The sequence below is a fragment of the Leptodactylus fuscus genome, chromosome 5 (assembly GCF_031893055.1).
Source record: "Leptodactylus fuscus isolate aLepFus1 chromosome 5, aLepFus1.hap2, whole genome shotgun sequence".
NCBI lineage: Eukaryota > Metazoa > Chordata > Amphibia > Anura > Leptodactylidae > Leptodactylus > Leptodactylus fuscus.
The window spans coordinates 166,999,144-167,012,363 of record NC_134269.1 but is presented as its reverse complement, the minus strand read 5'-3'; the positions used below and the strand labels follow the sequence as shown (position 1 = coordinate 167,012,363).

The 13,220-nt window shown below is 39.9% G+C and overlaps 1 protein-coding gene across 1 annotated transcript in view; it reads right to left on the bottom strand.

The window, feature by feature from the left end:
- The window catches only part of UBTD2 (ubiquitin domain containing 2), a 63,684-nt gene that overhangs the window by 26,479 nt on the left and 23,985 nt on the right, over window positions 1-13,220 (bottom strand). The window contains exon 2 of the mRNA XM_075274708.1: window positions 6,651-6,887. Within this exon, the coding sequence (XP_075130809.1) occupies window positions 6,651-6,887 (237 nt within the window). The remainder of the gene's footprint in view (window positions 1-6,650; window positions 6,888-13,220) is intronic.

Here is a 13,220-nt window from a genome sequence, read left to right as displayed (position 1 = left end):
ACACACACACACACACACACACACACACACACACACACACACACACACTCAAAATGACAGTTAAGGGTGAGGGCTTTTGGAATTCCCATTGCCTATTCCATTTGTGGTTGTCATGGGGAACGTGATTTAAAGGGGTGGTTGTTACTGTTTGTTGAGCTTAAATTGGGGTTTGTGTCCATCCATTTGGGGAGTAAAGAAGGTTTCCAGGTATTTTCCCACTTTGATAGAGGTTTTTTTGAATGTGGAAAGTGTGTAGTTGTTAGGCAGTGATGTTGGGGTAATAGAGGGTCTTTGGTGTGTTAGATGCCCCCAGGCATGCTTCCCCTGCTGTCCCAGTGTCATTCCAGAGGTGTTGGCATCATTTCCTGGGGTGTCATAGTGGACTTGGTGACCCTCCAGACACGGATTTGGGTTTCCCCCTTAACGAGTATCTGTTCCCCATAGACTATAATGGGGTTCGAAACCCGTTCGAACACACGAACATTGAGCGGCTGTTCGAATCGAATTTCGAACCTCGAACATTTTAGTGTTCGCTCATCTCTAACCATAAGGGTTCATGTCACTAGGACAAAGATGAGGAATTAATGCACAAAGTGATTTAATTACACAACAATTAACTGTTACAATGTACAACCCCGTAAGGAAGCACAAAGTTAGCCAACTAGGAAAGGTTTGCAGGATTGGATTGAGCAGATGGGGGAATTAAAAGAGTCTTCTATAAAATTTTTCATTTCTCCTATAGCCACTTTTGGCTAAAGCTAAATAATTTAAAAAAAAAGAAAAAAAAGCTGCTTTTCCAGAAAGTGAGGCCTTACCATTAATGTCATAATTCCACCATTAGAAACCAATTTGTATATAACTGTAATTGGATTCTATTTAAGTCTATATGAGATATATACCATATACATACTATTTTTTAACAGATTCCTTGGATTTTGACTGTGATACATAGCTATGATACATAGTAGGTTGAAAAAAAGGCCTACACGTGTAAGAAAGTTAGCCTGGAATTTCTACAGCATAAGTTGCAGCAGTGTGATATCTTAATAACAAAGTAATTAAAAAGTCATTGACACCCCTAAGATAGCTTTGAGTGTAAAGGTTAACCTAAGTTATCCAGAGGAAGTCAAAAACCAGAGACCCAATTCACTATTAAATATTATATTATTATTAAAAACCAGAGACCCAATTCACTATTAAATATTATGTTATTATTAAAAACCAGAGACCCAATTCACTATTAAAGGGAGTCTACCACATTCCCAAAGTATATTCAACTGTTCCCACTGTGTCAGAGCAAACAGCAGCAATAAACAATACACCTAAAGGCATTTGCGGAGCTGAAGTCCCGCCCCCAGTGCACCGATCTGCCACATTTTCATACTGCTTCAATGTAATTTTCAGCCACAGAACAAAAATATGTTGTTTATCACTATAATATGTTCTGTAGCACAGTTGATGACAGCGGAGGGAGGTTGTAGACCCCACCACTGACAATCTGATAGATCCATGGACTGTGGTAGAAGAGTTGGAGCTTTCATTAAAGTATATAACTGAATAACAATTATGGACAATAAAGAGGTTAATATGGTAAAGACTGGTTTAGTACTCCATCATCTTCAATGTATTTCACTTGAATGGGGTCATGCTGCTGTCTCCTGTACAGCCAGTGACTGGGGCTCTGCTCTACAATTAAAACTGGTGATGTCATCACAGCCATAAACCAATGCAGCAGCACCAACAATCTCAGGATCCGCCCAGAGATCAGACTCCCCCAAAGAGATTGCATAAAGAGAAGGTAATAACTGCTAAAACTGCTTCTAAGTCACTTATATGCTTTTATAGGACCTGTTAGTGACATAGTGCACATATCTTTATTGTATCAAAGTGCAATTTTGCTGATGATAAAATGATTTTTATTACTTTTATTCCATATGCAGGTGAGCTGCACTCAGGATGGGATCACACCTGCTGGAGCCCCCAGTTTATTTTGTCGTTGTTATCCAGTACTGCCCCAAGACCGTAAGTGACAGGTCCTATGGACAGTGAGTTGCAGCAACCACAAAAGAAAAAGGGTACTTCAGCAGATGTGGCCCCGCCCTGAGCGCACCAAACAGCTATTTGGATATGGAAAACAGCTGAATTTCTCACCAGGGCATCCCTAGAGCAGCAGTACATATGAAACATTAAAAATTCACTACTTTAGCTTAAATTTTACAAAAATGCTGGGAAAAAAAAAATAAAAACAAACAAACAAAAAAAAAAACAACAAAAAGTGAGTTCAGTGCCCCAGTCTGAAGGTGGCTACTGATGGAGGAACATGTGACTAGAATAGTCAGTGACCTCCATTGACCAACACTTTGCGCGGCTAGAGGTGGCTGATAGACCATCTTAATCATGTGCCCCTCCATCAGCGTCCATATTTTGACTGAAATGCAGCTACAAATTGTACAGCGCTGCGGAATACGTTGGCACTATATAAATAAAATTTATTATTATTATTATTATTATTATTATTATTATTAAGGTCAGGGGAACCAGTGATACTAAGCAAGGAAGCAGAGCAATGAGGACCTTACACAAATATATGTTCACAGTCCTAATTTCAGCACTATTATATATGGGATGATATAAAATGTGGCTGCCTTCTTCCAAAACTAATGCCACATCTGCCTATAGGTTGTGTTTGGTACTGCAGCTTCTATTCACTAGGCTTAATACCATCCGCAACCTGTAGCTAAACATTGCACTGTTGCGGTTTCCCTAAAACCAGACCAGCCATTTAAACCAAATGGATAACTCCTTTAAAGACATTGTCCAAAATTAGAAAAGAGTTCTAAGACAATAGAAAACAACACACTTATTTTGCAAAAATTCAGGTAAAAACGGAGTTCGTATTTAATGCTGGTAAACCACTGCCCAGCAGTGTATCCCACCGCTGCATTCATGACCAATGTGCTGCCATTGAGTACGCCACCAGTACTTTGTAAAAGTCACCCATAAAACTTGCAGGCTAAATGAATGGCGCTCCACAATCAGAAATCCATTGTTTAGAAGGCAATTTATTTGGGTCCCATTTGTCAAAACCAAACAAGCTGTAACCTGCTCTCACGAAAGATCTTCTACAAGAGAAACGCACAACCTCTGCCAATTTTTGTAGGAAATAAAAATTGCTGGAGTTCACATTTATCACACTTGTTACTCTCACAATTGACAGAAACAATTTCCTCCAAACCTGTCAACTTCCCGCCGGATTCAATTTTTATCAGTAGAAAACGATTTGTCAGCATAATTTATAGTATAACAACTCAGTCCGGGATAGGGATATAGTCATGCTCATGCCTCATTCAATTGCAAGTCTGAATTGTTAACTATTATACTTCTAAAATTATGTTCATGTAAAAACCTTCTGGTATATTTGCAAGAAAATGCACATTAAACAGCTTCTACAGGACAGCACGTTCATGTCTACTACATTGCAGGTTAGCTGATATCCTTTGTGTAATTTAGAAGAAGGAAAAAAAAAAAAAGTTTCCTCCAGTAGCTCATCGATATGAAGCAGACTCTTCAAGAAAATCCTGAATAACCCCATAACTAGGGGTTTCCCCATAACTTTCTGTCATTGTTGTTCAGTCGAAGTGATTTGGACTGAGCCGAAACGCAAACACACAACCTGTCTATAGAAGAGAACATCTATGTGTTTCTAACCCCGTGCAATCCCTTATATTTATATACATACTGTACTATACTACACATACTATACAAACACACAACACATACTGCTGCAAGTGAAGGGGTGGACATGTCCATGTCATTTCACCTGTATACAAATGCCTATTAAATTTCCAATTCTGGATTACTGGCATCGGAGAAATGTGCAACTCATAACTAGTAAAATAGTATTTACTAATATCTAATTAATTACTATTCATTTTAATATAAAATTTTATTTTTAGTATTCATTTTGTTGCAGATTGCCATAACCAAGTCCGTCATGTAATTTCTTTCTATGCTCATTCTACAGATAGGAAATTTGATAACAGGACACTCATGACTAGAACTGGATGGATGTACATTGGTTTTTAGCCTCACTCCGTAGGTCAGGAACCCTTCATAAATGACTGACTATATAATATTAAAAATTGTATATCATCATTGAAAATCAACTTATTTTGAAGCCAAAATTGCAGGGTTTTTTCCCCAGACTCCACCTACTTTTACATGGCCAACATACCAGTCATAAATTCCACGCTATACAGACTCATTGCGGCACATTTATCAAGCTACTTGCTCTTTTTTGGCGTATACTGCACTTTATTCTAGTATTTTTCTGCCCTGTGCTTCATTTATGAAGCATTTGCAGCTTTGTTTCTAGATGTAATGCTTCCTTTGCCACTTATGCTTTTTGTAGAGGAAAGGGGGCATGGTCTAAACAGAGATCCTTTTCAAGCTGCATTTATGACTTGCGACTCTTTAGAAGGGGGCAAATAAAGGCACAAATGCACTCCAATACATGGGTAACGTAAAAGGGCCTGTCAGGTCAGAAAACATTAAAAAGGGGCAATTGCTTCTTTTTGAATAAAGAGCACATGGCTTATAAAGGTGCATCTAAAGTAACACATGCGCAACATTTAACAAGGAGGTGCGCCAATGTCATAAATCGGCACTACAGTAAAACTAGCCTAAAATAAACAGGCACACCTGCGAAAAATATGGCCAAAAAAGGGGCAGATTATACATAACCCCCATTATGCACACACACCTTTAAAAAGCCCATTTATAGGTGCACTTCTAATGAAGCATGTGATGAGCTTTAACAATAGTATCTGTAAGATGCTCAAAAAGGGTTATTCTATACAGGGTACACCCAATATACCACCCCTAAGCAAAAGATCGCTAGCAGATCTGGATGACAAAAGGTACAAGTAAAAGTCTTTTGGTCAAAGGCTCACTGGAGTTGTATATGGAGTCCTCTCATAGCTGAACATCTTAGGCTGGGTTCACATCTGTGTCTGGTATCCATCTGCTTGCAAACTATTTTAAGAGAAAAACTGTTTGGTGCAAAAAGGTTTGCAAATGGTTACACACCTGATACCCGAATCAGTTTTTTGAGACTGATTACTCAATGGGTGTTGGTTAAAAAAAAACAAACCTGACTGACGCTAGGTTCACACCTGTGTTCATCTGTCCGTTCTGAGCTTTCCGTCTTCTGCATGCCAGAAGTCGGAAAGCTCAGACCGGGTCCGGCCTTGAGCGGCGGTGAGCAATTTAGGCTCTCCGCCGCGAAACCGGATTTTTTAATCCAGACACAGAGTACTGCATGTCCGACTCTGTGTCCGGGTTATAAAACCCGGTTTCACGGCGGAGAGCCTAAAACGCTCACCGTCACTCACGGCCGGACAGCTTTCTCACCCATTCAAATGAATGGGTGAGAAAGACTCCTGCAGGTTTCCGTATCCTGCTCTGTTTTAGGCAGGAAACGGAAACCTGAACTACGGAGTGCACAACGCAGATGTGAACGAGCCCTGACTGTGTCAGTTTGTAATCAGTTAATGTTCGTTTTTGACTAATCCGTTTTTTTATTTTCTTCCCACTTCGTCATTCTGAGCATGCGCAGAGAGAAAACCGGATTGTAAAACGGACAAACTGATTGCAATCTGTTTTCTATAGACCGCAAGGTTAAAAAACAAACAAAAACAAAAAACACAGATTGCTTGCTGTCCATCTGGAATCCTTAATATTAGTATGAAGACAAAGTCCTGAAAGTTCTACTTTTCTCTACACAAAAAAAGCGTAAACCAGACGGAAATGGCACAAAACTGACATATGTGGATTATGCTGTCTGTCCATGGGTTTCCGTCCTAAGCTCTAAAGAAACTGGATAGAGGACGGCTTGCCGGCGGTCAATTTAAAAACCCATTCAGTTGAATGGGTTTTTATAGCAAACCATGGGTGTTCGTATGCAGCCTCTCCGTGGTGAAACCGGTTATTTTGTGTCCGTCCAAAAACAACCGGTTTCACTGCGGAGAGGCTGCATACGGACACCCGCGGTTTGCTTTAAACAGTCATTCAAATGAATGGGTTTTTAAACTGACCGCAGGCATGCCGCCCCCTATCCAGTTTCTCCGGGAATTAGGACGGAAACCTCTGAGCGGACAGGGGCACAAGTGTGAACGCCCCCTTACTTTTAAAACCCATTGAAATCAATGGGTTTGAAAACTGTTTTCAAACTGTCCAGATTAAAAGACTTCAAAAACTGAATGGATTTGCTGGACGTAGATGTGAACCGGGCCTTATAGCTAATAATATTTAAAGTGCACTTGTTTCAAGAGACCAAGAAATTATTGTACATAGTGAGCGAAGAGATTTATTAATTCACTGATACAGAAGGAAAATAAACTTTGCTCAGCAGTTCTATTATTGGATTGGGCTCTTCCTGAAAACACTTGACAAACCAAACTTCTCCTACAAAAGGAAATGTGTCCTTGCATAAGAAGAAGAAATAACCCTTAGATTGGTAACTATGAACTGAGTTTTACTGCCTCATCTTAAATGGTATTAATATTTATATAAAAAAAAAATAAAAAAAATAAACGAGATAAAAGTTCTTTTACCAGTTGCTCATACACATTTAGGTTACACAAACCTACCATGCGGTAATGTTATACTTGCACCATCAATGATTGCTTGGGCCAGTTCATGATCATTACTCTCAAAAGCGTGTGCTGCTGCTTTCAGAGCATCCCAAATTTCTTTTCGTCCCTCAAAAGCTGGTGCAGTATCCCAAAATTCATCCCGTTTGCTACGCAACTGTCCATCTGTCATAGGGTAGTCGCTTTTCCATTTGGGTTTATCTTTTTTCAGGGGTTGATTACGTCCTAAGGCCACTGTGAAAGATACAAACAGTAAATACATATATTACATAACTAAACTCATATATACATTTTAAAGAAAATATTAAACACACTCATCGACAAGAAAAAGCAAGGAACCTATAGAATCTCCTTGTACTTGACGGTGAATCAAAGTTATTCTCTCAACTAGTGATCTGCCAAAGCCTGTTTGTGCCTTCACATAACTGCTCCCAACATCTCCTAATACCTAAGTCATAGCGGCACAGACAGCGGGAAACTCACCAAAAGGACTATCCTGCTTCTCTTAGTCCAATGATGTTCCTCTAGAAAGTCTGTCAACTAGGCAAAATGTCTTACAGTGCATCGTAGAAGCATGTTGATCAGTTAATCTTTCACCAAGGGGTATGCTACCTAAAAGTAGCCTCTGAGAGCCTTTTTATATATTTTTTTCTTTAACTGGTTTATATAAAAAAAATAAAAATCTAAAATATATATATTGTCAGGGTCTGGGGTTGCTAGGTGGGGTGGCATAGACACACAAGTCCATTTTCTTTAGTCCAAAACAAAGGTAGAATTTTATTTTCACTCACAAAAGGTAGTGCAGCAACAAAAGGAAACCATACAGAAATAAATACCTGCCCGGCTAGGCTGTAATTAAACAGAGAATAGGTTACCTCACCTAGAATAACAGAAATCAAAAGCCAGTTGAGCCATTCAGGACACAGCTCCACAAATATGACCTCTCTGTTTCGCTCTCCAGCCAAGCTATGCCCAGAATCTGCTGCTGGAGCTGGCTTCTTAAGCTCCCTTAATGAGCAGACTCTCTGCTGATTCGCTGCCGGAAAATCCCAAAAGTGTGGACTAGAGGGGGGTGGAATGACAGGTCCCACTACCAACCTACCTGCCATAAAAATCCAGCCCAATACTGAGGATTTACCAAAATGCTCAGCAGACGAAAGTTGTCTGCTGAGAACAAACATTCCTTCTGGAGTTTTCTCATCTCACCCACCTTAGTAGTCTGGGTGAGATGTACACTCCATCCATTACCTGACCAGCTATCAGCTCACAAAAAAAAAATAAAATAAATATATATATATATATATATATATATATATATATATATATATATATATATAAAATTTATTTATATGTATATATATATATTTTACACACAAACACACATGCAGCTCTGCCAAACAATATCATGCTAGGTTCACACTAGCGTTCGAGTTTCCATCCTTCATGTCCGCTTGGGGACCCAAAAAATAGAAACCCTATTCGCTTAAACTGGTTGTCCCATCTCAAGGATCCTATCTATATTAGTAGGTTATGCAAATTGAAGACATTTCCTATATATATTGCTTTAGAAATGCCGCTTTGTTTGCTTGCTATGTGAACTTATTCCTCCCATTCTTTACACTGCGTTGCTATAACCATGGACCTGTGAGATAGGACAAGTGACATCAATCTGTACAGCTAATTGCAGTGTACTGATAAAGCCCAGTGTGTTATTTCTCTATGTAAACACACAGATAACACTGAGTTGTTCTCCACAAGCATGTGCATATTATCCGATTTGCATAAGTATTGTGACACTTCATAGTGTTCCGTTCAGGTAGGGGGGAGAAATACAGGAAGTGAGAAGAGACAACAGGCAGACTGCTGAAACAGTGAGATGGGAAAACCCCTTTAAAGAGACTTTAATGGGGTCTACCCTGTTCACGCCAATTTTTTTTTTTTTTAAGTATATTGTGAGCCCCACATAGAGGTCACAATGTACATTTTTCCCTATCAGTATGTCTTTTTTTTTTTTTTTTGAATATGGGATGGAAATCCATGCAAACACGGGGAAACATACAAACTCCTTGCAGATGTTTTTTTGCCCTTGGTAGGATTTGAACACCAGGACTCCAGCGCTGCAAAGCCACCGTGTGGCCCCCTGTTTCCGCCAATTTTAAGAAGAATCTGGAAGTGTGTGCCAAAACGCTAGTGTGAACCTATCATGAGCCATAGTGCTCCACTGAACACTAAACTCTTCATACCCTAAACAATATTTGCCACAGCGGTTTTAGGACCATGCCACCCAACACTCAGTATCACCCAATGTAACCATGTCAAATGAAAGAGATGCCATCATCCCTATGGTGCAATGCCTAGAGTAAACAAGCTGAATATACAGGCAGCTGACAGACACTCCTAGTACTAGCTGCCAGTGGGGCTGAGATATTCTAAAAGAGGGGTGTCCATGTACAATGCAATCACACAGATAATTTGGCGTACACCCGAAGGTTCCTAAATCTACTACATGTCCTCCACAGAAATATCACAAAGTCAAATACAAAAATATTCTTATGGGGAATAGCATCTCTTTAGTATAAAAAGATTCCCTTGGGCTTCTTCTTATAATAATAGTGGGCATGCTTTCAGAAAGGACTGGATCAGATGTATGCACCAGAAAGTGTGAAGCTCAGCGAGATGTGCTGAAAGCAGCAGCTCTCATAATTGCTAGCTACATTAAAGACTGAAGGAAAGCAGGGTAAAGATCCTTCAGAGGAAGGAACTCTCGCTAACCAAGCCTTATGCAAAGTCTTCATGCTGGCACTGATGAAAGAAATCCAGCTGGGCACCGGTCACACTGAGGCATCACCAGTTTTATTTATTTTCTGTATTTGTGTTTAGCCAAGTGTTTTAATCACTGAGAAAAATGAAGTGCCAGTTTCCTTCGCTGCTATAGATGAATGCAACACAATGATACTAATGTACAGTGCCTGTATGCCCAGTGACATGGAAATAAGTACCTTTGTAGAATGGAAGTATCAATGGAATGGGGCTGTGCTATGCATTCATCATTGCTGGCACTAAAACGATATGTGCACCTTCACGAAACAAGATAAAAATGAAGAAACCTGGCAATGAATACAGTCAGACCTATGCATTGCGATGGCTATAGCTAGCAGGCCTTCAATTTGTCTCTCTTTTCCTCACTTCTAGAGTATTTGGGTTGGTAAAAAGCACAAACGGATGGGTCACAAGGCCGCAGGATCAGACTACACACAGGTTTGTTTGTAGTCTGTAGCCATGGAGGCAGGTAAGCACAGAGAGAGTTAATGCAGATGTCCAGCTAAGAAGCTCGGCAAACAGCAGCACAGATCTGTTGCGAAGCTACAATTTACAGCACGACTGTTACGGCATGCTGGGAGTTTTAGTTTCATAATAGATGGACAGCCGCAGGAGACTACTATGATAGCGAAGTACAGATCTTACCAGCCAAGTAATCCTCTCTAGAAAGAGTCGTCATATGAGAACTATTCAGTGCAAAATGTAGAAACAGCAGCTCAGTGGGAAAAGGGATAGGGAACATTTCCAGACTACACTGTATAATATTCTGGGCTAAAAATATTGATGACGTATCCTAAGGAGAAATCTGTACTAACTGGTGCTGCTCCAACACTCGGCACCGACGATATCAGCAGAGCTTACACTGAGAATGGAGCAGGAAGCAGACAGTGCTGTTCTCTATCTAGTGGCTGAACCATATATGAATGGGAGCTGATTTGCAGTGACCTGGTCTGACAACTTTACAGAGAACAGAGCTATCTGCTTCCTGCTCCATTCTGCTGAGAACCGCTGATTGGTGAGGGTGCCAGGCCTCAGACCCCCCTCCCCAATTTCATAGAGATGACCCAACCATAGAGTAAGGCAAAAACATTTACAAAACGGAAAATTTATTTAAAACTAAAATTTCCTGTTTTGGAATTTGTGATGCCATGCAAATATCTATTTTAAAAGGTTGTACTTGGCGTTTTACTAGGAAAAACCCTTTCTACTGAAAAACAAACAAACATGGAATCACCATTCTTTCTATTCAATATATAATGTAATACATTATGTTTATTACAGGAAATCACACAATGTGTTATTCTAGCTAGGTTCTGGGGAGAATATCACTCCTTAAGGAGAGATCACCTTCACAGGCATATGAAGACTTACAAAAGCCTTTTTCGCTCCATTGGAGGATTATGGGAAAAATATGCAAATCTGTTTTCCAAGATGTAAATAGGAAAACAGTGCCTCTGCTTGCTGCCCTCTAGAGGCAGCCCCCTTAAACATCATGCTAGGACTTTTTCAACAAGCTTTAATGCTAAGTCGGGCATGATGTTTAAGGGGGCTGCCCCTAGAGGGCAGTAAGCACAGGCACTGTTTTCCTATTAACATCTTGCATATTTTTCCCATTATTCTAGCTAGTAATACATAAGGAAATGTTCACACCACAATAGGAAAGGTATTCCCTATTGATAAGACACTCATGTAATTAAGAAAGTAATCAAAAATACAGGAATTAAAAAATGAACAAGAGAAGAGTTACAAAGGGAGTTTTATAAAGGGATCGCTCTAAACATACACCAGCAGTATGGAAGTTGACCTGTAATCTGAGTTTGCAAGATGTCTAGCTTCACCTAGAAAAGAAGGCGAGAGTTACAGTACGTGTCTAAAACTCCACAAGAGAAGGTCACACGTACTTTAAATATTTTATCAGCCAGAGCTTCCCTGCTGACATGCACAGCACAGCCCAGGCAGTAAATGCAGCAACATGAAAGCCTCTGACAGATCATCTCCACATTCTAGAAATCAATCAGTTTCCTTAAGCAGGTTTTGTGATCTAGGACTAAAAATATAAGTCTTATTCATTTATTAACTTCAGACAATTTGGGAACAAATTGAACAGTTTTTTTTTTTTTTTTTAACGTGTGAGTTGCTCCAAAGTGGTTATTCGAAGGGATCCAGCCATCTCTCAGGACATGTGTACTTTCTAAAAGAATATAAGGTAATAAGCCAAAAACTGTCAAATAAAAAACAAAAAAAAACCCCCAAAAAAACATTGTGGCCCATTTCATGTTTGCCATGAGACCATGTGTTTGTTCCAACAATGCTTTTCGGAAAAGATTTTATGGGTAGAGAAAGTTGAACTTTTTTGTACAAATGGATAACATTACGTTTAGAGGAAAAGAGCACAGATGAGAAGACGTTTTGGGGTGTATTGAACAATAGTGGAGGGAGTATCATGGCTTGGGGCTGCTTTGCTGACTTTTTATGATTGAGGGATGAAATGAAGCAGATTTATGATACTCTCTAAAGAGAAGACAACAGCTTCGGTTACCCATATTAACCAATTACAGCACATCTTACATATCAAAAGAACATAAAGCTAATACAGCTGCTACTGTAAAATGTGCTCTCCAGATTTATTTTCCCTCCCCGATTTTACCCAGTTTCACATTTTAGCCATGACCGCTCATTTTTGATGCCAGGCCATTTGGCTGTTGCTACGGAATCCTTGGTTTTTTTTTTGTTTCCTTTATATCCTTCCATGCCCATCTATCTGTGTATCCCCTTTTCCCACATCCCATCCACTTGGTTACAGTTGAAATTGGCATTTGGACTTTATCAATCACTAGACTGGTTTTGACTACAATTCAGGTGTGTCTTGATGCCATTCAATAAAATAAAATTCTATTAAACCTAAATTTGCCCCGGGTGGGCGTTTTATTTGATCTTAGAAATGTCTAGTGCTGGTGAACAGTGACATAACCTAGGCCTCATGCATGTGACTGTCACCTGTGTGCTATCCATTATTACACATTCATTTCTATGGACCGACAGACACAGCCGCAGTTTTTTCAGACCCATACAGATACTGCAAGATCAAGCTGCAGAATATGGAGCAGATCCTATCACTGCCTGGTCTGTCTATTCTACTGATAGTCAGTGGAAAACATAGGTGGTATACAGGTCCACCCGTATGCCATCCATACAGTTTTCCATGGATCTGCACATGATTGCAGTCATATACATGAGGCTTCAGTACCAACATTTGTATGAGGGTCACAGACAGAGTCCTGCTATTGTGAAAGTCAGTCAATTAGAATCAGAGCACTGAAAGACTTTGGTTGTTGTCACTTGGCATACTAGGCACATCAAAACACCACCAGAAAATTACTACTACAATTGTATTTATTAGTATAACAGAGAAATGTAATATTTAGCGGATTCTCTTTTTTGTATTTAGAAAAGGCTCAGAATGTTGCAAGCGCTCATTCATGTGTTAGGATTCCATGGCCATGTGGCCGTAGCTGTATTAATGGCCAACAAATGGCCCCAGAAACTTCAATTGATCTATTCACATGACCATTGCTGTAAGGGGGCGTTCACACTACCATCTGTGTCCGACAGGTAGTATCCGCTCCTAGTATCCACTCTAAATCTGGCACGGACATTAGGAGCGGACACTAGCTGTGTCCGTGACACCTGTCATTTATTTAAATGGAGATTGGGTGCGTTCTTTTGCACTCCGTGCCCTTCCTTCTT